Source organism: Myotis lucifugus, unplaced genomic scaffold (assembly GCF_000147115.1).
Source record: "Myotis lucifugus unplaced genomic scaffold, Myoluc2.0 scaffold_29, whole genome shotgun sequence".
NCBI classification, from domain to species: Eukaryota; Metazoa; Chordata; class Mammalia; order Chiroptera; family Vespertilionidae; genus Myotis; species Myotis lucifugus.
In genome coordinates, this window is record NW_005871077.1 from 7,049,612 (window position 1) to 7,076,822 (window position 27,211).

A 27,211-nucleotide genomic window follows, 5' to 3' on the forward strand; every position below is an offset into this window, starting at 1 on the left:
ATTTTTGTGCACCGGGCCTCTAGTAGTAAATAAAGAGAAAAAAAGCTCTTTATATCTAGGATGTTAAAACACTATAAACATGATTCAATTAAGGTGATAAAATTTCACTTCTCACCATGAAAGTTATTTAATGTTTCCAGTTAAAATCTGAATATCATTATATTTTAATCACAATGAATTGTTCTATTCTTTTTTAGTAGTAGTGAGTTGTTTAAATTAAGTATTTTCCTTTACTTTACCTAATTGTCATAATGTAAAAATTCATATTCTTTATTGAATTTTTTCACTTTGGTTTTTATGAACATTAATTTGGACAGAAGTTACTTCCTAAAAACACTATAAAATAATATCTCCAAAAACTAAAAATTATTTTACATATGGAAACTATCAAAAATGATTTTCTTTCACCTTAGTTCAAAATTTAAATGAATTTTGTTTGATAAGAGAAAAAACTACTTACTAACAGCTGAGGCTATAGTCAATTGCTTTGCACTACAGTGAATCCATGATTTATTGGATATAATTTTTACAATCTATCTTTTAATCTACAGATTGTGAAAACTCCAATTCACAATCATCTTTACATATATATGTGGGATACACATTTTCAAACCAATTACTACTATAGGTTTAAAAAGGTGAATTGAACCTAATTAGTGGTAAGTGGTATAATTGCTACATCATACTGGACCTAAAATAATTAAAACACTATTCTCAATTGTACAAAGCACATTACTTTAATTGTAAATAAAAACTTTCCTTTTATTATTTTCATAAAATAACATAAAAAGTAAAATATACTATAATGCAAAATCCCAGTTCAATATAACCAATTGTTTCTATGGAATAATTTAGACAGCATTTTGAAGTTATCCTAAATAGTTAACAAAACAAAACAACAACAAAAACATTTATTATTTTATTTATTTATTTACTAGAGGCCCAGTGCACGAAATTCATGCACTTGGGGGGGGGGGGGTTTCCTCAGCCCAGCCTGCACCCTCTCCAATCTGGGACCCCTTGGGGGATGTTATTACCTCTTTATTATATAGGATTAATCCTCACCTGAGGATATTTTTCCATTGATTTTTAGAGAGAGTGGAAGAGAGAGGGAAAGACAGAGAGAAACACTGATTGGTTGCTTCCTGTATGCACCATAACCAGGGCCTGGGCCGGGGAGGAGCCTACAATCATGTGACCAGAATCACACCTGGGACCCTTTGGTCTGCAGGCCAAAGCTCTATCCACTGAGCCAAACCGGCTAGAGCACAAAAACTTTTAAACAGGTTCACAAAGTTAAGATAAGGAGCAATATACATTATACAGTCTAATTTCTTTTTTTTTTTTTAATATATTTTATTGATTTTTTACAGAGAGGAAGGGAGAGAGATAGAGAGTTAGAAACATCGATGAGAGAGAAACATCGATCAGCTGCCTCCTGCACATCTCCCACTGGGGATGTGCCCGCAACCCAGGTACATGCCCTTGACCGGAATCGAACCCAGGACCCTTGAGTCCGCAGGCCGACGCTCTATCCACTGAGCCAAACCGGTTTCGGCATACAGTCTAATTTCAATGTCAGGTAACTATGAGCTAATTCTTGCATTAGAAAAAAAAAGGTTTTCTGAGTGAATAATGATAGCAATTACTAGACATTGTCCTTCAATGACAAATATTTATACTTGTGCTATTATTACCCTTCAAATAAAAGTCACCACTTTGAAAATACTTCTTGGATGTTAATCTAGGCAAAAGAAATAACTTAAAAACAAGAATCTACCCAAGAGATCATGTCTTCAGGATTTTGATTTTTCTTAAATTGTTACAAAACATATTCTTACACAAATATAATTTAAAAAATCTAGATTGTTTAAGCATTTTTGAAGCACTAACTTACATTTCCATTTAGATGTACTACACTGATAAATTTCTCCTAACAGAAACTTTTTCTTCTTGTATAATTTGATTTCCTACAATGAAAACATCCATGCAAGACTGAAATATTTATGTGTACATACAATATGATTGGCAGCTCTATAATTATGATAAGCTCCTTGGACCACAGTTTCTATGGCAACAGTTTAATGGTCCATTCTTACCTGCTTTCTGGTCATCCACTGTACTGAGTTTAGTCTCGTCAGCTACTGTTAAAAGGTAAATGTATAATGGTTAGCCCAGTTAGTCCCACAGCCCAACATGCTTCAACCATTCCCAGATCTTTTCAGTTATGTGATAATTCTTAGGTAATATTTCATGCAAATAATATGAAAACTCAAGCAAATATATATATAATCAAAAGGGCGGGGGGAAGCAGTGTCTCCATGCAATATGCCAGTCATTTCATTTCACAGACATGTAATGTTATTTATGTTAGCATATCATAATTAGCCAAAGCAATGTATTGCCAAATTTTTCTTTTATGCATGTAAAATTTAATTAATTTAAATTAATGCTTTTAGTCTTGAAGTATAAAAAGCCACCAAGGAACAGCATAAATAAGTTACAGTTGATTAAAAAAGGGTTTAAAAATCATTCAATCAGTTTACAGGCATGATTATTTTATTTATTTGTTTGTTTGTTTGTTTGTTTTGGTAGATTAGAATTTAAAAAGAGACACTACCTGATTGGTGTTTGATTGAATAACTATGGTTATTTTCCTGCTCTCATTTGCTTCAAATACTTTCTACAATAATCTCTCAAATTATTATTCAATTAAATGCCTTTCTTATCAACACATGAGAGTTTCTATTAAATAAACCTTAAAGAATAGCATTAAAAGGAAAATATGAAGTACCCAAATTCTAGACATGGATTGAGATAATGATTTTTCTCCAAAACTTTTTTCTTTTAGTTCAGAATGCCAAAACCAAACAAATATTATTTCAATGAAATTGGTTTTAAACAGCCAGTGTTAAAACATTTCATTGCTTCAAATAAAGATACATGAATATATCTTTTCATGTATGATATGCACATGTGTTTGTTTCTTTTCTCATCAGAAAACATAAATATTAACATATTGCACATTATATAAACATGCCATTTATTAGAAATATTTTTATCTCAAACTCAGAGAAAAATTAATTTTTGCCAAATTATCACATTTCACATTTATTTTCTCTATTGCTCCAAGTAAACAACATGTATTTGGGACCATCAATTTTAATATGAAAGCATCTATTTAGATAAAGATTCATGGAGACTGTACTCACTACCTAAATCCATGCTTTTTGATTTTCGTGTTTTAACGATATCCAATTGACTGGCATCTGAAAATTGCTTTGTGCGTTTTTCTGACATACTCTGGCGTCCAAATCCTTCTCGTTGAAAAGCAAGAACTGGATCAACATCTGGACTCAAAGAGCTGGTGTGAAAAGAAAGAAAAACATAAACATATTTACTAAAAATAGAAGACATTCAATTTAGGAAAGTTCATATATACCTGTGTGTATGAGTGTGTACATATGTATATTCCTCAAAAATATTTAAACTAAATTACACAAATACAATACATTTTTTAAAAAAACTGTGGCTGTATAGTAATAGGAAAATACAACATTAATTTACATTTATTAATGTGAGTTCTCCATGTGAGTTCTCTCCTCTTCTACTTCCCTCTGACATTTTCCTCACTCTACTTGACAATACATTATTATTTTTAAGTGATTATCAAAAATAAGCCTTATATCTTTTAGACATTAAAATGATTGAAAATTTCAGGAAACTTTTCATATATTAATACAAATATTGGCAGCAAACAAGTAACTATATAAATTGAAAATGAATAGAAGTTTTAAAAAAGATATATGTATTCTGGTCTTCTTATATATCCTTTATCTGGGGTAACAGAAAAGAAAAAAAAGCACCTTATGGCATGTAGTTTCATAAGGATGTAGTTTCTCTGCAATACTTAATCAAACTGAGGTCAACTCAACAATCTTTATTAGAACCTATTCTGATTAAGGCATCCTGCTGGGTACAAAAGTTAAAAGATCTCTGATCTCGCCTCGCCAGCGTGGCTCAGTGGTTGAGCGTTGACCTATGAACCAGGAGGTCATGGTTCGATTCGCAGTCAGGGCACATGCCCGGCTTGCAGGCTCGACCCCCAGTGTGGGGCATGCAGGAGGCAGCTGATCAGTGATTCTCTCTCATCATTGATATTTCAATCTCTCTCTCTCCCTTCCTCTCTGAAATCAATAAAAATATATTTTTTTTAAAAAGAAAAATATCTCTGATCTCTGAGTTCCTAAGAAAAATACCAAACCAGAAGTATATAGCAGAAGCTGTGGCTGCATAGATGAGAGAATAAACAGTATTTGAGGAAGTCAGGAAAAGCATGACTTAGACTAGATGATATTTGATATGGTCATACCAACACAGTGGCTGAAGCAGAGATGATGAAGTATATGGCAAACCATTGGAACAGGATACAGTTTGATGTGTTTTCCCAATGGAAGTGGCAGGGATGATAGGAAATCACTCCTATTTGTAAAAACTTGTAAAGACTTTAAAAAGCATCTCAGGTTTTCTGAGCACAGCGCATACAATGAAAATCATTTTCCTCTGGATACACCGAGAAAATAAATAGCTTTCCTATGTCAGTGCTGTGCCACCTTACCTATCTGACCAGGTAGCAGAATGTACCTCCCCAGTTAACTAATCTACTGGAATGTGAGGGGGTCACTTCCACTATGTCAGCTGGGTTTATGACAACCTTCTTTATGCTCCTGACAGAAGCAAGCTTCATGAGCCTTTTTTGAGAATTATCCTCCATATTGGGAAAAGGATAGTGATCTAGTTTGGATATGTATCAGAAATTAAGTTACAACTTACTGAGCATAAAATAACTGGCTCTTACAGAGTAGCTAAACCAAAACTGATGAAAAGGAAGACATCAAGGAAAATGCTCTGATGTCAGGCTAAGTGAACTGAAATGTATTGCCCACATGTGAGAATACTAGTTGCTTCATCCATCTCACAAGGCCCATGAAAGAATTCAATGACATAGGTGAAAGCCCTTTGTAAACTGCAAAACGCTATACAAAATAACTTATTATTGCCCAACAAAGACTTTCTCAAATTATAAAGATAATACAAAATATGATAATAGAAATAGGATCCTTAAAAACCACACAAAGGAATACTCTTTCTCAATCTTTTCCACCAAATACAAAGCAGGCCCCTAGAATGAGGCAAGGTAAGTGCCTAGGGCTCTGAATTTAAGGCAGCACTCAATCTCAGGGCCATGCAAATTTAGGGTTGGAACCTGCGAGTGAGTGCCTCCTTACATTTTGAACCCTGGGCAACTACCTTGGCTCACCCTAGTCCTGGCCCAGGTACTGAAAAAGGACATACCCACAGAGACTGGGAGGTGAGCCCAAGGCAATAACAATGTATTTTTGTTTTTGTTTTGTAAAACACCATCATATATATGCCCTAATAAAGTTATTTTGTTTACATTCTACACTCTTTCCATTTTTAACATATCATATTTTCCTATAAAACTTTGAATAAATTTTTTTATCTTGAAGCCTTATGTGCCCATTCACATCCAAGGATGCTTACAGGCAGCTGATATTTGAACAACACTGGGGTTACTGGAGCCAACCCCACCTAGCAGTCAAACATCCATATGTAATTTTTGAATCCCCCAAAACTTAAGTTGTCCCTCAGTATTCATAAAGATTGGTTCCAGGACGCTCCACAAGTACCAAAAATCCATGGATACTCAACTTCTCAATATAAAATGGTGTACAGCGATCATATTGTCAGCCCTCCATATCTGCAGACTCCTGATCACAGATGGAAAACAGTACAGTATTTATTGAAAAAAAAAAAAACAACTATGTTAAGTGGACCCATGATGTTCAAGGGTCAATTGTATGGTGTATGTAGGTATGTACAGCAATAGTGAGCATTAGATATATAATTGTATATTATTTATGCATATTTCATAAATATATATGCTTGCATGTTATGCTTACATAGTAGTATTCTGATACTACTATGCTTACAATTTCCATAGCACATACATCCCAACTTAATTACACAGTCCTAGAAGTGAAAAATTAAAACCCATATGATAATTAAAATCCAATCAGTAATGAAAAACTCTAAATAGTACATTTTCAATAAAATTACTTTTTATATGTTGAAAGTTGATCTCTTCAACCATTCTGCATATGTTTGTTTGTTTTAGTATCATGTGGAATATTTTAAAACCTGAACTCCAATAAGGTATCAAATTGGTGAACAGAATGAATTTGAAATACAATTTTAATAAAATTACTAGTAAAAAATTTTTCAAAGAAATACAAATTGTTATTGCTAATGTTATTTGAAAACTACATATTATCATATTTCATAAACTAATTTTATATCCTCTAAAGTTATGTTGTCATTAAAATTAGAATGTCCTGTTTTCCCCATAAACCATTGTTAATGTTCCCTAAATCAACTAATGGATTGAAAAAAGTATATTCTATTAGTTAACAAATTAAAATTTTAGCCATTTGACATATTTATCCTTCCAGTACAGTGAACTGTAAACACACACAATTTAAAATGTCAAATGAGTTGGTGAATTAATGAGTCTTAATATAACTAAATATTCTTAAACCATGACATATTAATTCTTCCCTATCAATAGACCCATTTAACTACTTTCAGACACAATAAACAGTACAGTAGAATACTTAACAAGTTAGATTTCAGGACTAACAGCTGACTCTTTAAAGAATGTAACCATATCCTGACCCCCAATGTTATTAAAATTCCAGTTATTAATCCTGTCTTATTTCCCTTTTGTTTTCATAACATTTTCATCAAGGATTAGGGAGATACTGTCTGGCTGAAAGCTTACATTTTCTGCTGTGATTCAGAACAGCTGCCATTCTTGTTTAGATAACCCTTTATTCATATTGTTTTCCTTGCCCCCCTTTCCCCACAGAAAAATCATACAAGTCCTTGCCATTTCAGGAATCCCTTTAGGGAAGATAATGCCACAATTAATCCCTGCTAGTTATTTATTTACTTTCACCAACACAAAGCCCCCCATGGATCTATTCCTCTGCCACCTTCACAATTTCTCATCATGGTGGAGATTCAAAGGCTTTTGTCCCTAAGATGAATGCTTTTCCCTGTTGTTGCTCTCACTTCAGAAAGATAAAATCTGCAGCAGCAAATGTAAAGGCATCTGTGGAGTTCAAATGGGAGTTTACTTTACACTGGAACTTCCCCTCCAAGTTGAACCAAAAAACACATTCAGGTAAGTTATTATCATGGGGGCTCGATTCGAGGTCTATTTTTATTGATTTTTTTTTTCTTTAAAGAGAGGAAGGGAGAGGGATAGGAGAGACAGAAACATCAATGATGAGAATCATTGATCAGCTGCCTCCTGCATGCCCCCTACTGGGAATCTAGACAGCAACCTGGGCATGTGCCCTGATGGAGGAATTGAACCAGCAACCTCTTGGTCGATGCTCAGCTGCTGAGACACACTGGCTGGGGTGGAGGTCTGTTTTTAAATCCTGTGTTTCAATAAGAGGAGGGGAGGGGAGGGGAGGGGAGGGGAGGGGAGGGGAGGGGAGGGGAGGAGAGGAGAGAGAGAAAGAAGAAGAAGAAGAAGAGGAGGAGGAGGAGGAGGAGGAGGGAAGGGGAGGGGAGGAGAAGGGAGGGGAGGGAAGGAAAAAAGATAGATATGGACTTTTCAAGGGTGCAAATATAAGGTGAGATTGTTCTCAAAGAACACTGACCCACGGAGAACTAACCCATGACCCGGCTGTGTTTTCATGAGCTCATGAGAGGAATGGGGGAAGAGGACTGTGGGGGTCGTTCATTTTGTTAAGGTCATCACTAAAATGTTAACACAAATAAATGCCAGTCACCAGGACTCCTCCTATCTAATATTTAATGTTGATGCAAGTCTGAGGAAGAGGAGGAAACAGAAATGGTTAAGTGGTGAAGGAATGATACTATAATATTAAAATATAATTTTGCTGACGTATTCCATAAAGATCCCAGAGAAAGGGCAATGAGAAAATTCTGGTATAATGCTTCACACAGTTTGTGTTAATTATCACTACTATCTTACAAGGTCATCGAGAAGCAGCACTTTCCTATTGTTTATTGATTTATATAATTGCTAGGCATGCAAATTAAAACCCAAATCCACATTCATGGACCACACATTCGCTCAATAATATCAAAAGCTTACTTCAATTTTGAAAGATATAGGAGAAAAAAATAGCATCAGACTGCCCCAAAGTCACAATGCTACAAGCAAGATGGGGGAATGGATGAAAGAAGGTGAAGGGATTAGCCAAAAAATATATATACATAGACACAGACAACAGTGGGAACAGCCAGTGGGAAGTGGGGGTGGAGGTGGGCAAAAGGTGGTGGGTGCACGATGCAGTGAGCAGATGATGTTTTATTGAGTTGTACACTTGAAACCTGTATGGTTTTGTAAACCAATGTCACAACAATAAATTCAATTAGAAAGAAAAATAAAAGCCCATGAAAAATAAATAGTATAGCTACAGCACTCTTAAAATAAATCTTCCCATTCTCAGAACATGTCAACTATTAATTTGGCCAAAGTCATCTAATTATGACAAATTTTGAGTTACCTTAGAGATTTGCTTAAAATTTATTTACTTAATAGAAAAACAATTCATCAAATTGACACTGATAAAAAATAATAAATAGTAAATTAACAAATGAATAGGGTTTTCTGGTTAGTGGTAGTTTTGTTACTATTTTGGCTAAATTATTATATAGCCCTGCAAAGGCTAAAACAATTGGGCAAGTTTATAGGCTTTGAGAAAATTTTTTATTAAAAGATTGATAATTAATAAGAGTATTCAAACCATGAAAACAGAACACTGCTATAAAAAAAAAAAAGATTAACTGTGCTCAGTGATAGGGCTTTTAAAAACACAGATAAACTGTGACTGTAATTCACTAATGTCTTCTATTCCGTGGAGTGTGAACTTACCAGTCTGCTGAATCACTGATTGCAGCCTTAGCCCAGGGGCCAGGGTCTGTTGTCACGAAGCCCACATCATCATGAGAGCTGGAAGATGACTGGTCGGAGAGATGTGGAGGAAGCACTGGTACCCTGTCATCTTCTATAATGACAGTATCATCTTGGGGCATATTCACTGTGGGGGACAGCTGGTATTTACCTGTCCAGTAAAAAAAAAAAAAAAAGAAATTCTAGACTCGTGTTAAGTGTTAATGTGCATTAATACTTTGCTACATCAGAAAAAAAAAACAACTAAATTTCCAAACATCTGTTCAACCTGATAGAACAAAATTTAATTAAGGCAATTTATTTTTCATAGATGAATGTCAAATGGAGATCTCAAGTTTATTCCTTCCTCTCCACCAGAGCTATGTAGCTTTGGTCAGAGTACTCAATTTCTCTGGTTTTAAGTTTCATAAAGCCAGAGATGATCTCCAGAATGTCTTCTAATGTGAAAATGCTACATAGTTTCTACATTATGAAAGTCCTTTGAAATTTTTTACCAGGAAACTTAGAGGGAAGCCCTGCAGACATCAACCATTCACCCATTCATTCATGTAGTAGGTATGTAAGAAAGACTTAATTTCTGCCCCTAAATTGTTCAAACCCTAGAGAAGGAGATAGACATTTAAAAGTTGATAACTGATTGGTGCTATGAGTGATGTGCCAAAAGTACTGTGCCATTCTCTAGTGCTGTTACTGCCTGGGTAACTAGAGACAGAGGATGCTCAGAATCTTAACAAAAGTTAACATCAGAGTTGGGTTTTGAATGATTAATAAGGTCTTTTTCATCGGCAGGATCATCATTCAATGCATGAAGCAGAAATGCCCATGGTGCATTCAAGTGATGCTTCAAAGATGAGCACATGCAGAATCAAGGCTTTGGGGGAAGATGGCACAATTGATCTTGAAAAGTAAAGATTTATCTGAGCCCTAACTGGTTTGGCCCAGATAGAGCATAGACCTGAGGACCAAAGGGTCCTGGGTTCGATTCTGGTCAAGGGCAAATACCTTGGTTGCAGGCTCCTCCCCAGCATGGGCCTTGGTCGGGGCTCATGCAGGAGGCAACCATTCGATGTGTTTCTCTCACATGGATGTTTCTCTCTGTCTTTCCCTCTCCCTTCTACTCTCCCTAAAAATCAATGGGAAAATATCCTCAGGTAAGGATTTAAAAAAAAAAAAAGAATCTGACTGCCCAGGGATTTTCAGCCCAAGACAGGGGAGACTATAGTTTTGATTTATTCAATTAGGATATAGTGTTCTTGGTAAGGAAAGACCCAAAACTGTCTACACTGATCAGTTTTCTCAGGAAAATCTGCTCAGGTTCACAGATCAGCATTTCTTAGGATAAAATTATGATTCCAGGCCCTAAATCCTTAAAGACAAAGCTAGGGTCCAAATGATGCCATTTTCCTCCCCAAAATGCCTACTGTTCTTCTGGCTAACTACCAAAACCCTTTGCCATAATTATGAGAAAGAACTGTGAACCAAGCTTTGATACACATGAATACTTTGTGGGAGGCCATGCACACAGAAATCTGTAGCATGGATGATATGGACCCACTGGCCTGGCTTTTCCAACAAAGCAAGGAAAATAGACAATTTCCCTATCACCTTACAAGAGAATGAGAAAACTCTCATTTTAACTCCAATGTCCAAATCTGTTAAATTAGCTATACTAGTTCTTATTACCATTAAAATTGATTAGCCACCATTTTACAGAGAGTACACTTTTCCTGAATTATAAAGCATTGCTTAAAATAGCACAAGAGCAATGTGTAGAAATTCTATTAACATTTTAACATTGATCTTACGATTTAAATTTTAAAGTAAATGATAATTTTTGTTTTAACAGTATTATGGAAATTTTGGGATGACAAATATATGATCTTTAAGGATTTCTAAAATATAAATGACACTGGACATTTCAACAAAGGTGCAAAAATTAAATCACATATACATCTTTTCAGGATAACCCACAAAAGCAACCTTGCTAGAAATTTCAGATGCATTCATTATTTAGCATAAACTACCCTATTATAGAAATACTACATGTTCACTAAAAGTTCTACTCAGCATTTTATTAAGAAAAACACTCTACTTTGATTTGAAATGCATTCATTTTGACAAACTATAAAAACTAGCAACCTCTTATGAATACTCATAATAAAAATGTAAATCATATTTAGTACTTAATTGTTTGCCTTTCCTGAATTCAAGTCACTCATTTATCCCCACTAGAGTTTTAGAATATTAGCAGAAAGACAGAAATCTGTTCAATAAAATATCATTCATAAATAAGGTCAGACAGTCTAGCACTATTCCCCAAAGAAATATTTCCTTCTCAAGACATACTTTTCCCCCCAAAAGTGTACAGAATGGCAAAACCTGAATTTTCCCTGACAGCTTGCCATTGACAAGGCATGTATCAAAGCATTAAATGCCAAAACCCCACACAGGCAAAATACATTGGAAGGAAATATTATGGTGTAATTACAGTACACTCATTTTTAACACAACTAAAACTCTTGGGTTTAGACAATATATTCTGAGAGACAGCCTAATAAGCAATATGGAACACTGAATGGTTCTTCAGATGACAATCCTTTTTCATAAGATATTTTTAGTAGCAATATTGTACCTTAGTGATCCAAAAAATATACATAAATGAATGGCAAGAAATTTCCCTAATAGTGAGATAAGAATTTGGCTATTTTGTCTCACCCATGATTCTGGAGGCTAATATCTTTAAAAATTTGAGAATTCATATTTTCCATCAATATTCTACTTTTTAACATGATTGCTAGGAATATAGTTTTAGACTCTGACTCCAGAAATATATTGGGGGTAATGGATGACTAAATTATCTAACGCCACATTGTACCAAACTCCACCTAGTCAATACCTCTTAATTACGCTTGCTGTACTTGGCACATCATAAATGTGAAACCTTTGAAGGATGACTTGAGAAGCCTTTGATCTATTTTTTGATGGATAAATATTCCCTTGTCCTCAACTAGTTAACTAACAACTACAAACTAAAATGTCAACCAGTCAATATCCTGAAGAGGAGGGAAACAATGAGATGCAGGATGATTGTTTACTAAACATTTATTCATTGGCACATTTACATAGAAGGCAATGCCATACATGATATTAAAAACAGATGAAATGAGGAAATTTTTTCCAGTGATTGACTCACAATAAAATATTAATGTTCCATTTTTCTATACTGAATTTCTAACAAGATGAAATAATATTAACATAATTATTTTTTTAAACTCACCACAAATGTGTGAAAATAAGATTAAATTCTAAAATGGATACAACAGATTTCGGTTTTACTTTAGATAGAAAAATTCTTCAGATTAAGACATTGTAAAAATTTAAGGTTCAATGCTCCCATGTCAGCTTGTAACTTTATGAAATGAATATATTGGTTAAATTAGCTATGCCTAGTACTGTTATTATTAATTAGTTAGGCTGGTCTAACAATTTGTAAAATATTTTTAAGGCTTTTAAAATAAAGAAATCCTATGCAGGCTCACTGCAGATTTCTTTGTGATGAAAGTTCAGGATGACTCTTTTAAAATGCACAATAGTGGAAAGTCAGCCAATACGAATGACGTTTGGAGACATCTTGCCTTTGGTGGCAAATATGGCTGACCCCATCAAAAGCTAGGGAGATGGAACAGGTTTGAGTAATGTGGGACTCATGACTCACAAAAATATACATCGTCATTTTGGTTCAGTAGCACAGAAACTTTGCAGCTTGTCACTTAATTTCTTTGGTCTATAATTCCTTGAACAGAACATAAGGATGTTGGACTTCATGATTTCTAACATTGTTTTAAAAGATTAACTTCTTTGATGTTTAAATCACAGTGGTTGCCAAAATGGAATAGATTTTAGAGACTGTCTAATGCTTTTTGCTTAAAGATGTGAGTACTTATAAATTGATGGGAATAAAGAATGAATGTCACAAATTGTGTGATCTCAGTATTCCCCAGAAAATAAATAAAAACAAAATAAAAATCACAATGGTATCTTGGGATTTCATTCCTTTATTTGTTAATTGGGAAAGTGTAGCTGATGACATCTGACATCCTTCCATTTCTAACAATTCTACCTTTTTAAATCTATTTTTTAGTAGCTTCTTTCCTAGGATATGTTCCCATAGATATGAGTCAGAAAGTCTCAAAGCTCATTCTGGTCTAGAGTCAGGCCTACGTGAGAAATATTTTATGTGAAAATTAACCCTGTTTGCATAAAATAAATCATTTCTTAATGTAGTCAGCTGGAATTTCAATACCAAGTTCTAACTGAATCATAATTGATCATGAAGTAAATACCATCACCTCCACTGGTGTCTAACAGGAGTTAATCTAAAAGCATAGGAGACAAGCATTTACTAAGCAAGATCTGAGGAATTTCCATGTACCTAGATACTATGCAAATCAACAAATTCTATTGGAGATTAATAGAAATTGGTGGAGATGAATAGAAATTCAGTGCTCTAATATTTTATATTTGGTATCCTGTTTTGGTGTTTTGTTGTAAGGTAACATCTTTTGCAAGATTTCTAACTTTAAGGGGAACTGACTTAAAGTGTATTTGTGTTTTAGGGCCAATGATATTGAAATAGGGGCTGACAAAGACTGAGGAATTCTCAGATTTTCAAAACTAAAAATAAATCACATTAAGTACATGTATTTCTCAGGGTAAAACTATATGGGATCCCTAGATTCCAGTACAACATGTAAAAATATGGTCTTAAGAAAATATCTAATCATTCAACATCAATTGGCCTATCATCTAATGTAAAGAGTCTGTCACCTCCCAGCCCAAAGGGCATGCACAGTATGTCACAAAGCACAGAGCTGGGAGGGAAGTTACTACCTTGGGGGAAGCATATAGAGTTTTAAAAGTCCATTACATCTCTAGCAGAGGGAAGGAAAAACAACGCCAATGACAATGCAAAAGTAAGCAAGCTAATGAATCCATAGCTAACAAAATCAGGGCAACAGACTATAATGAAAATGAAGGAATCCTCAACCCAAATATACAGCATTTCAAAAGGTTACTAGGTGAATTTTGTTTGGTTTTTGGTTTGTATTCTAGCTTAGTTTTTCGCCTTCCTCTGAAGCATCAGGGATTGGAGGCAGGACGCTGGTTACAGGAACTGGTGGACCAATGGTCTGATTCAGTATGGCAAGTCCTATGTTCCTATAATAGAGGGGAAATTACAGCATATCACTTTGTATGCACACAGATCCAGGCACACATGCACTCTCTCTCTCAAGGGGTCTGAACTTTTATCAATAAAAAAGTATTTAGCAAAGATAAAGTTTTATACCAAATCCAAGAAAGTATGGAAAATCCAACAGCAGTGATAAATTAATGTGATAATTACATGAGATACCTGTCACCTAAAAGGTGCACAATATCTTTACCATCTTCCTCTGCTTTCACTTATGCCAACCATGGAAAAGGAAGAATGGTGACAAAATAAAACTACAATTGGCATGTCTAAATTCTATTTGTAACAAAATAAATGAGAATTTAGCAAATTTTCTAAACTAGAAAGCTAGAGGAATTAGAGAAAGAACAACAGAAAATTCTAGCAGTCATGTTTATGTATTTTTCCTATCATGCAGCAGAAAGTTCTTTGAAGGCACAGATTGTTTATATTCATCTTTGTATCTATAACAAAAGTGTATATACAATGTCTTGCCAATAAACATCCACTGATGAATGAAGTAAATCCTTCTTCTAATGAAGCTTCACGATGGAAAATTTAAATGTACTAAAACCATACTTAATGTACTCAAAATAGAGTAAAATTTAGGGTTTTACTTTATATTAGCAAAATATACCAGCAATAAAAGTGTTTTATGTCAGTTGCTATTTTAATCAAAACAGCTTGCTGTATTTTAAATTTGAAAACTCCCAAGGTAATACCAAGATGAGCAACTCAGTACATCCAACCAGTCCTGTGGCAAAATAAGTCTTTATTAACTGGGTCTGTTAGTAGAAGCTATACTGCTACAGAGCAAGTGTGCACAACCTCATTACCCACTGTGGGCCATGCATACAGCACAGTGTTGAATCTAAACAATGGATGCAAAAACCTTGTTTCAGAATATTAAAATGAAGGCTTTGAAAAAGTAGAGATGCAAGAAAAAAAATGGTACTCTCCGATTAAATGCAAACCAAATAAATGTGAATATCTTATATACACATACGTATTTTTCCTCTCACTCCGAACAGCGCTACTGCGAAGCCTCCTTGCCATAAATCACTAAATTTTGACCTTTTTAAAAACACGGCTTCATTTATTATCTCAAACAAGCTAAAACACCTTGATCACTGGGAAACATTTCCATGGGATCCCTTTATTCTTCTTCCCACATCACAGGATCTAAAACTCATGTTAAAAAAGCAATGTATTGATTTACTCTCTTGAACACTTCCTGAGTGATTATAATGAACCTGCCCTTTTCCTCTTGAAAACATGGCCCTCTTTTTCATTAATATTACATTAATAACCTCTGTGTGAACCAGTTAAAGCATAAAAATAAGATGTGATAAACAGCTTTACCTGACTCACCCATTATCCTACTGAGTGCAGCATTTCTTGTGGGGGATTCATCGAGCCTCTCAATCCCACTGTAGAGGGAATGGGAAATTCTTCGTTCTCTATCATCCAACACAGTTTCAATGGGCAGCTCAGGTGCTGAGGGGCTCCCAGGTGACTTCAGCTGTAGAGAAAGGGGACAGGGGAGAGTCAGGACTAGAGGCCTGTTAGTAGCATGGGGATATTATAACAACTTGCCCAAGGCTTGCATCCAACAGGGTACCAAATAAACTATAACTTTTCACCATATACCATAATAATTTGTGATGGCAGCTCTGCCTAATGACCAACTTTCTGGGCCACTTTACACTGTGCCTCCCATTAAGTTCTGTCAGATTTCAACCACTAGAGGAAAAATATGTATATTAAAAGCTTTTTTAAAAAAACTTATCTTGTTGCTTATGTTTTTCAGTTTGACGGTTAGTATCTATTTGAAGTCAATTTGTAAAGATTTAATTCAAAGTTTTTCATAAGATGTTGCTTTGCACAAGGCATGCAATATCAGAATGGAAGCTGGAAAGTAAACTGATGTATAAGAATAAAAGAATATTTTCTGAAAGAATAATAAGGCTAAACTCCAAGGTACTTTGGGGACATAAAAACAAAAGCAAACGAAACTTTTACACTTACAGTCTGTGTGTGTGCTGGTAGAATTACTACTCATGCTATAAGACTTAAAGACCACTTGTCAGCTCATGTGTCTTGAACAATACACTGAGCCTAAATTTCTTCTGCTAGACATTAGGAATAATCATCCTATTCTCTGATTGTAATCTTAAGCATGAGACAGTGAATAACTGAGAAAAGCACTTTAATAGTATACAAATAATATTCTAATAGGCAAAGATGTGTATTTCACAAACATATACAATGTCCTAAATAAGCAAAACATATGAGTTAACTTCTATCACTATGAATAAAATTACATGTGGCATTCTTTAAAACAGCCGTGCCTTGTAAGTCATATTCCCCATAAAGATAATATGAATAAAAAACCTATGTTAGTAAGGCCTTGAAACAAATCTGCTTCAAGGAGGAACAAAGCACACTTAACTACACTCCTCCCAATGTGGGCTCTGAGGTTCACCCAGGGGACCAATATCTTAGGACGTTTTGGTGCTGGCTGCAGCCAGAGGCAGAGAGTGCTTGGGAGGCAGGGCAGCCCAGCACAACACAGCAAAGCTGGAAGGAGACTGCATTTTCCAAACAGATGAAACCCCACTGTGGCAGTTCCGTTGCCTGAACAAATTATGATTTCTATAAGAAGATATCATCTGTTTAATATAAATGAGACATTTAATGAATTTCCGAATTGTAGACTTATCTCTCCCAGTCGGATAAGCAGTGGGGAGATTTAATGCATTGAAGGGTCAACACAATTACAATTGAGGCACGTCAAACTGCAGGAGAAAAATAAACTCACAGCGCCAGTGAATTAGACTCAATAAGGTTTAAATTGTGAAATGAGCATTTGTTTTATTAGTTTTTTTTTTTAAGTTGCAGATTACAACTGACAGCTTTTCTGAAAAGTAAATGAAATATTCAAGGTCTCTGATGTATAAGAATAAAAGAATATTTTCTGAAAGAATAATAAGGCTAAACTCCAAGGTACTTTGGGGACATAAAAACAAAAGCAAACGAAACAAATACCGGACATCTTTAAGAACAAGTACATTTGAATTTTTAAAATGAGCACATACATTAAAGAGACTTGCTATACAATAGGTGCTCTACACACAAGACCCACTTGCTTTGCAACAATTTATTTCATCATAAGACATCCTCAAGTTTGCTTAACAAGTATGTTTAATTAAACTATATAACTGCAGTTTTTTAGATGATAAAATCTTTATAAAGCTCCTTATGAGAAAGTCCTAAATATACCAAGAGGCTACTTTAGAATTTTACAAAGTCAAATACAAATTAGATTTAAAAAAACTGTCCATGCGGGCTTTTTGAGAAAAACAGTAAGATGCCTGCTCAGATAGAACTTCCAACTTGACCACTTTCCTAGGAAAGAGGACACACCTCCCCTGCCTCACTAACCATATCTAATTTGCATCTCAAAAGACAGATTTAAAGGGAGAAATCAATGAACTACTATATCAATATTTAACAGAAGATGCAATGCCTTTTTATTTCAAAAAAAAATACAAAAAACACAAAACAAAACCTGATTTCAAATCTTTTGATGATTTGTGTGAGCGTACTGGAAGAAGTGTGGCACTCAGCTCTCAGGGGAGGAGGCAGAGCCAGGTGGCCCTGGGAGAGCAGTCCAGGCCTTTCTACAATTCAGGCTGTTCCCAGGCCCTTTCAGACTCCTTATATTAAAACTTTATCAAAATTAAGCTTAATTAGAAAAAAAGAGAAATAAACTACAATTTTCACTTTTTCATTTGTTGTTTAAAGTGCAAAAATGTTATTCAACCCAGCTTCATTCAGTACAGAGCTCCATCCCTACCAATGGGAAAGCTCGACACCTGCTGAAGACAAATAAGCTCCAGGTTGAAGCAAGATTAACGTAACGAGTAGCAGTGTAAAGTGATGCTGTCTTTTCCTAAAGTAATGTGGAAATGTATATCACGGTTCAAAAAATACCTTATACGTTTGACCAAGCCAGTTATTTCACTATCCTTACGAACTAATAAGCAAAGTGAATAATAAAGACTCAAGGGAATCAATATTTCTCAGAACTTTATTTACAAAGGTATAAAAACTGGGAATGATCTCAAAATCTAAAAATAATATAAATAATATGCTCCTTAAAAAGATATTCAAATGATCATATATTGCTTTTATAATCAGAAAATAACAAATGATATTTAATAACAAAAAGCTGGATATTGTCCAATAAATATGCTTTTTTTTTTTTTTTTTGGTGCCCTTGACCAGAATCAAACCTGGGACCCTTCAGTCCACAAGCCGACGCTCTATCCACTGAGCCAAACCAGTCAGGGCAAATATGCTTTTCATTATATACTTGGCCTTCTCTTCTTACTAGGAAAAGTTAAAATCTTGGTTTCTTATATAAAACTAATACAATTTCTGTGGGGTTTAGTAAAATTTCATGTTGTTTAAAGTATGCATTAGCAGGTTGAATGATGTCTTTCACATTTAAAAAATGTATCCCACTATCTCAACTATAAACACTGAAAAGCTGATATAGATATGGCCCTCACCCCTTTCCACAAATTTAGAAGTGGGTCCTACTTAGTACTTAGCATGATCTCATTATTCGATATTTCAGTCATCATGGACTTGACCTGTTATCCCCAATGCCTGGCACAGAGCACACACTGATTGAATAATGAGATGAATAAAGTTAATCTGAATTCAATGACTCAGAGATTCCTTAAAATGGTTAATAGAGATCTTACACACACTAGGCCACAAAGAAGTAGGCCTTTAAATTTGATGGAATTCTTTTAATTTGAAATTAAAAGAAACTGATCTAGATTTCAATTACACATTGAGAAAATACTCACATCCAAAGGATACGTGAACAGAAAAAGAATAGACAGGGTTTAGCTTTGGAGGACAGTGGCAGGACATTTAGGATCCAGATTCAGGTTCTGCTTTCATGCAGGACCAAATGTAATTTCCTTTCAATCCACATGTGGACAACAGCAAGGATCAGAGAGGTGAAGGAATATCCCCAAGTTATTCTTCCGGTATGTGGCAGACCCAGAGTGTAACTGACTCTGGGTGATAATATAGTCTGTGGTTGATGTGGCACAGTGGGTTGAGTGTTGTCCCATATACCAAGAGGACATCAGCTTGATTCCTGGTTGGGGCACATACCCAAGTTGCAGACTCAATCTCCAGGAGGGGTATGCAGGAGATATTTCTCTCTTCTCTCTTCTCTCTTTCTCTCTCTCTCTTTCTCTCTCTCTCTTTCTCTCCCCCCCCACCCTCTCCCTCTAAAATCAATAAAAACATAAATAAAGTCTGTGCTTTCATTGTACACTACATCCCAATACAATCAGAATACAAATTGCCTGAACAACACATTCATAGTCAATTAGACCCACTCACATGCATATGAGGAAGGAACACTAAATTACTTCATCAGTACTTTGGCCTTACAGCTATTAAATAAATAGTTTGACCTCTCCAGATTTATTCCTTAATACATAAAATGAAGAGAATCATAAATGATGTCTTACACCACTTTCCATTTTAATATACACTGAGTGGCCAGATTATTATGACCACCTGACCTTTGCAGGCAAATTAGCTATAATTTCATGCTGAAGTTGCTAGAGGGCCAGACCATTATAAATAGGGAAGCAGGTTGTTTACCACAATAGAAGTGATTTTTTTCTGAAGATCTGGGTAAACAATGCGATTTAACAGCCTTTGAACGTGAGATATATATATTATATGCACTAATAAAAGACAAACATGTAAATTGACTGTACATTCGTTATGCCTTAAGCCACGCCCACCAGCCAATCAGAGCGACTATATGCAAATTAACCCAACCAAGATGGTGGCCGGCAGCCACCGAGCTGGAGCCAGCAGGAGGCTTGGTTGCTCCAGTGATGGAGGAAGCCAAGCTTCCCACGGCTGGCTGTAGCCTCTGCAAAAGGCTACAAAGTTTCAATTATAGAAGGTAAATAAATCCCAGAATAAAGAAAAAAAGGAGAGGCTGGGAGCTTCCAGCTTCCATCGCCAGGGGGCTTGGCAAGCCTGAAAACGGCCCTCAGCCCCTCACCCAGACTGGCCAGGCACCCCAGTGGGGAACCCCACCCTAAAGGGGGTGTGGCCAGCCTGAAAACAGCCATCAGCCCCTCACCCAGGCTGGCCAAACCTCCATGGAGTGAGGGTCCCCAATGGGGGGGGGCTTGACCAGCTGCAAACAGCCATCAGCCCCTCATCCAGGCTGGCCAGGCACCCCAGCGGGACTCCCACCCTGATCCGGGACAACCTTCAGGGCAAACCAGTCGGCCCCCACCTATGCACCAGGCCTCTATCCTATATAATAAAAGGGTAATATGCAAATTGACCCTAACAGCAGAACGACTGGGAATGACTGGTTGCTATGACACACACTGACCACCAGGAGGCAGACGCTCTATGCAGGAGCTGTCCCCTGGTTGTCAGTGCGCTCCCACAGGGGGAGCTCTGCTTAGCCACAAGCCAGGCTGATGGCTGCCAGCACAGCAGTGGTGGCGGGAGCCTCTCCCGCCTCCTCAGCAGCACTAAGGATGTCTGACTGCAGCTTAGGTCTGCTCCCTGCTGGTAAGTGGATATCCCCCGAGGGCTGCCGGGCTGCCAGAGGGATGTCTGACTGCCAGCTTGGGCCCGATCCCCCAGGGAGCGGGCCTAAGCCAGCAGGTGGACATCCTCCAAGGGGTCCTAGACTGCAAGAGGGCACAGACCAGGCTGAAGGACCCCCCCCAAGTGCACAAATTTTTGTGCACCGGGCCTCTAGTACTTTCAAATTCTAAGAGGATTAAACCTAGAGAGAGAATTCATTTGAAAACAGTGCTTGACACAACTAAATCCTTCGGTATGAGGTCTAAGACAAAAGTTCACCTACTCATATTCTTTGTTGGTACTAAGACAAGACTTTTTTATAAAATCATGTCTTGCTCGGCTGGTGTGACTTGGTGATTGAGCGTTGACGCATTAACCAAGAGGTCGCTGGTTCAATTCCCAGTCATGGCTCGAAGCCCAGTTGGGGGAGCTTGCAGGAGGCAGCCTATCAATGATTCTCTTTCCTCATGATGTTTCTATCTCTCTCAAATCAATAAAAATATATATTTTTAAAAAGAGATCATGTCTAGCAGAGATATAATGAAATGACTAAAAGCTATGTTAACAATAATCTCTACAAATATTAATTTCCTTAGAGCATTAAAAAGCATAATTGTGGAGAGAGACAAAATGGCGGTGGAATAAAGGGACGTGTTCCAAGCCTTGTCCCGGAGCAGACAGAATGAACAACTAAATCGAATAACATCCACCCCAAATTGGCAAAGTAGACACAGCTGGTGAGACAATTCACAGACGGGAAAGGAAAAGGACGCCTGGAGAACAGTAAAATCAGGGTTATGGGCTGGAGAGAACTGCGATACCTCGGAGCCCAGAGGGTCAGACAGAAACCACACGGCACCGAGGCCATGTCTCTTGGGACAGGCAGAGCATCTGACTATGGAAAGGAGGTCCACAGGACTGCTGGCAGCAGGGGATTCTAGATCTGGGTCCAAAGCCACGAAAGACTGAGCCCAGAGGGGGCTGCCCAGGCCACGCTGTGCCAGTGGGAGAGGGGCTCACAGAGGCGCAGCTCTTTCCCCTCTTTTTGATCTTTGCTTTTGTTCACTGAACCTACTTCATAGGACCTTTCAAATACAGACACTCCCGTGGCTGAGGTGCAGGTGGAGGTGCAGACTTGTGGACTCTGGGGAGAGGCCAGGGAGAGGAGAGGGTCAGGAAGAGGTGGCCGCAAGTTTGGCGCTGAGTCATATCTGACATACTGGACCTAGGCAGCCGTTTTCTCCTGGCAACCAATACAGCCTCACCCAGACTACACCCTGAGTGGCACAAAGGATACAAAAAAAATCTGAATAGTTCCTGAGAGCCTACAGGGACTGGCCTAAAGAGAGGCCTTCAGTCCCAGCAACAGGAAACTGAGAAGCGGCAGACAATACAGAAGAGTGGGATCTTAAACCAGCCCTCATTTTTATTTTTATTTTATTTTATTATTATTTTGTTTATCTCTTTTTATTTTCCTTTTTTTCGTTTGTTTCTTTATTTTCTATTTCTTTTCACATTATTTTTGTCATCATTCTATTTTTTTATTTTACCCTGCTTTTTAAAAAAATTATTAAATTTTTTTAATTTCTTTTTTCCCTCTCTTTCTCTTTCTTCTTATCCACTCATCCTCTTGCTACTCCCACTATACTGAACTGAGGTCCTCCCCATATTCATCAAATTCCTTAAACTTACTTTCTGTATATAAGATTCTGCCACCATCCTCTTTACTGGGTATTTGGTATTTGTATGTTTTGGTTTATCTGTTTGTTCTCTGGTGTTTTTTCCCCATATATATGTTTTTTTTTCCTTTTTCTTCATTTCCTTTTCTCTCATACCATTTTTTCTCTCTGCTATATCATCTGTGCTCTCTTTTCTCTCCCCTAATTCTCTTTTCTCTGGTGGTCACTTACATTGAGGCTATCGGTGTCGTAAGTACATTCGTGTTTTGTTCCCTTTTGTGATGTGTCTTGTCGAGGTGAATTTTATCCTGTTTGGCCAATGTGGTAGAGAGTGAGCCACATAACTAGTCACCTGGAGAGGAGACTACATCCACGAACGGATCAATAACACTCTAGACCAGTGATGGTGAACCTTTTGAGCTCGGCGTGTCAGCATTTTGAAAAACCCTAACTTAAGTCTGGTACTGTGTCACATATAGAAATTTTTTGATATTTGCAACCATAGTAAAACAAAGAGTTATATTTTTGATATTTATTTTATATATTTAAATGCCATTTAACAAAGAAAAATCAACCAAAAAAATGAGTTCGCGTGTCACCTCTGACACGCATGTAAAAGGTTCGCCATCACTGCTCTAGACCCAACTACAGAGGCAGGAAGAGGGCAGCAGTGAGGGAGAGAGTATGAGTAAGTGAAAGAGCAAAAGAGGAGTGTGTGTACGTGTGGGGGGTGTGTGTGTGTGTGTGTCACAGTTAGATCCCACAGGACCTTTGGGGGCAGGCTGACTGGGCTCGCCTAACCAGGCAGCCTCTGCTCCCACTGCAAACAGTCCCCGAGCAGCCAGGTCTTCCTCTGGGGCCACACCTTTTTGAAGGGGAGAGCATCTGTGACTGGGATCCCAGCCTCATCACCACCCAGGGTGCCCTCAGATGACATTCAGGACTCTACAGCCACCTCCGCCAGGTACCTGCTACCTCAGCTGTGGTCTCACGGTCACTGAGACTCCAGTGACCATGGGGCAGGCTCCTGTGACTTCCTAAGTGTGCTCCCCTCTGGCCAGCCCAACACTTTATCCCAGGGCACCACGACCGTGCTAGCAGCAGCCACGTGAGCAGCCCGCCCCGGTCTGAAGAGCAGCAGCCTCACGTGGCCTGCCCCTGTCCGAGGAGCAGCAGCCTGCAAGCAGCCCACCCCAGTCTGAGGAGCGGCAGTCCTGCACAGCCCGCCCCCATCCGAGGAGCAGTAGTCTCGCAAGCAGCCCGCCCCTGTCCAAGGGGCAGCAACTGCATAAGCAGCCTGGCCCCGCCAGCCAGAGGAGCCAACACTGCTGCGAGCAGTGCCCACAAGAGGAGCTGCCAACAACTGAGGAGCAGCCGCTGCTGCTACGGCCCAAGGAACAGCTGCCACACGAGGAGTAGCCCCTGGACGACTCGACACCTAGATCCTTCAGTGAGAGCAAAAATGGGGAGACAAAGAAACCCCCAAAGGATAGAAAAGTAGGAATTGCCAGAAAAGCCGCTAAGTGAAATGGAGGCATGCAATATGTCAGAAAAAGAATTCAGAATAAGGGTCATACAGTTCATAAACCGGATGGACGAAAAAATCAACAACTTATGTAAGAATCAAGAAGAAATAAAGAGTGGCCCTAACTGGTTTGGCTCCGTGGATACAGTGTTGGCCTGTAGACTGAAGGGTCCTGGGTTCGATTCCAGTCAAGAGCATGTACCTTGGTTGTGGGCACATCCCCAGTACGGGGTGTGCAGGAAGCAGCTGACTTGATGTTTCTCTCTCATCGATGTTTCTAACTCTCTGTCCCTCTCCCTTCCTCTCTGAATAAATCAATAAAAATATTTTTTTAAAAAAAGAAATGAAGAGCGATATAGCTGCAATAAAAAACACCATGGAAAATTTCAACAGTAGACTAGGAGAAGCAGAGGACCAAATTATCAAATTAGAAGACAGGAAAGCAAAACACACCCAAACTGAACTGCAATTGGAGAAAAAAATTAAAAGCCAGGAGGGGAGTCTAAGGGAGCTTTGGGCCAACATGAAACGAAGCAATATATGACTAATAGGGGTGCCGGAATGACAGGAGGAGGCACAAGGGTTAGAAAACCTATTTGAAGAAATAATGTCGGAAAACTTCCCTGATGTAGGGAAGAAAAAAAAAATCACACAAGCACAAAGAGTCCCAAACAAGATGAACCCGAAAAGACCTACACCAAGACACATCATAATTATGATGGGAAACGTTCAGGACAAAGAGATAATATTAAAGGCTGCAAGAGAGTAAGAAAGTTTCATACAATGGATCTCCCATTAGATTATGAAATGATTTCTCAACAGAAAAACATCAGGCCAGAAAGGAATGGAAGGAAATTTACAAAGTGATGCAAAGCAAGGGACTGAATCCAAGAATACTCTATCCAGCAAGGCTATCATTCAAAATTGAAGGGAAAATAAGGAGCTTCGCTGACAAGAAAAAGGCTAAAGGAGTTTATAACTACCAAGCCAGCAATGCAAGAAATGCTAAAGGGAATGCTGTAAAAAGAAAAAAGAAAAAAGGAAGAAGGAACACAGACACAAAAAATAAAAATGGCTATAAAAAGTACCTATCAATAATAACTTTAAATGTAAATGGACTAAATGCTCCAATCAAAAGACATCGAGTGGCTGAATGGATAAAAATACATGACCCACATATATACTGTATAAAAGAGACACACCTCAGAACAAGGGACTCACACAGACTGAAAGTGAAGGGATGGAAAAATATCTTTCAGGCAAATGAAAATGAAAAAAAAAAAAGCTGGGGTAGCAATACTTATATATGACAAAACAGACCTCAAAGTGAAGGCCAAAACAACAGATAAGGAAGGCCACTTCATAATACTAAAAGGATCAATACAACAAGAGGATATAACCCTGGTAAACATATATGCAAACAATGGAGGAGCACACAAATACATAAAAAAAAAACTCCTGGAAGATATCAAGGGAGAGATGGACAACAATACAATTATAGTAGGGGACTTTAATACCCCACTGACATCACTGGATAAATCCTCTAGACAAAATCAGAAAAGAAACAGCAATCCTAAATGACTAGATCAGATGGACTTAACTGACATCTTCAGAACATTTCACTCCAAAGCCACAGAATATACGTTCTTCTCAAGTACACATGGGACATTTTCAAAGATAGACTACACATAGGGTCACAGACAAAGTCTCTACAAATTCAAGAAGATTAAAATCATATCAAGCATCTTCTCAGACGACAATGGCATAATATTAGAAATAAACTACAATCAAAACAATCAAAAAAATTCAAACACTTGGAAGCTGAAAAGCATGCTATTAAACAATGATTGCATTACCAAAGAGATCAAAGAAGAACTGAAAAACATCCTGGAAATGAAAGACAATGAAAACACAACAACCCAAAATCTATGGATACAATGAAAGGAGTCCTGAGAACGAAGTTTATAGCTCTACAGGCTTACCTCAAAAAACAAGAAAAAAGGTTAATAAATCATCAAACTCTACAATGTAAAGAATTAGAAAGAGAGCAACAAGAAAAGCCCAGAGTAACCAGAAGGAAGGAAATAATAAAGATCAGAGCAAAAATAAATGACATAGAGACCAAAAAAACAACAACAACAACAACAAAAAACAATACAAAAGATCAATGAAACCAAGAACTGGTTCTCTGAAAGGATAAACAAGATTGATGAACCTCTAGCCAGGTTCACCAAGAAGCAAAGAGAGAGGACCCAAATAAACAAGATCAGAAATGAAAGAGGCGAAATAACAACAGACTCCACAGAAATACAAAGGATTGTAAAAAAAAAAAAATACTATGAATAACTCTATTCCAACAAATTAGACAACCTCAATGAAATGGACATATTCCTAAAAAATACAACCTTCCAAATCTCAATCAGGAAGAATCTAAAATCTCAATAGGCTGATAACTATGGAGGAAATTGAAGCAGTCATCAAAAAGCTTCCAGCAAACAAAAGCCCGGGGCCAGATAGCTTCAAAGGGGAGTATTACCAAACATTCAAAGAAGAACTAAAACCTATCCTCCTCAAACTAGTCCAAAAAAATTCAAGAGGAAGGAACACTTACAAGCTCATTCTATAAAGCCAGCATTACCCTAATACCAAAACCAGATAAAGACAACAAAATAAAAGAGAATTACAGGCTAATATCCCTTATAAACACAGATGCCAAAATCCTCAACAAAATTCTGGCAAATCGGATCCAGCATTACATCAGTAAGATCATATACCATTACCAAGTAGGATTTATCCCGGGGATACAAGGATGGTACAATATCCGCAAATCAATAAATGTGATACTTCACATAAACAAATTGAGAGATAAAAATCACACAGTCATATCAATTGATGCAGAAAAAGGATTTGACAAAATCCAATACCCTTTCTTGATAAAAACCCTCAGCAAAGTGGGAATAGAGGGATCATACCTCAACATAATAAAAGCCTTGTATGACAAACCTACAGCCAACATCATACTTAATGGGCAAAAGCTAAAAACCATTTTACCTAAGAACAAGAATGAGACAGGGATGCCC

At 37.3% G+C, this 27,211-nt stretch overlaps 1 protein-coding gene across 25 annotated transcripts in view; it reads right to left on the reverse strand.

Moving 5' to 3' along the window:
* PARD3 (par-3 family cell polarity regulator) overlaps window positions 1-27,211 on the reverse strand; it is a 724,129-nt gene that overhangs the window by 281,382 nt on the left and 415,536 nt on the right. For 11 of the 25 annotated variants that reach the window (XR_002828697.1, XM_023752233.1, XM_023752229.1 and 8 more), the window contains 4 exons: window positions 15,630-15,789; window positions 8,999-9,188; window positions 3,213-3,364; window positions 2,100-2,144 (listed from right to left, as the gene is read on the reverse strand). Coding sequence is in view for 24 of the 25 variants with exons in the window: in XM_023752233.1 (XP_023608001.1) it covers window positions 2,100-2,144; window positions 3,213-3,364; window positions 8,999-9,188; window positions 15,630-15,789 (547 nt within the window). In the remaining variant the exon portion in view is untranslated. The remainder of the gene's footprint in view (window positions 1-2,099; window positions 2,145-3,212; window positions 3,365-8,998; window positions 9,189-15,629; window positions 15,790-27,211) is intronic. The other 14 variants (XM_023752234.1, XM_023752226.1, XM_014453969.2 and 11 more) reach the window with 7 other exon arrangements.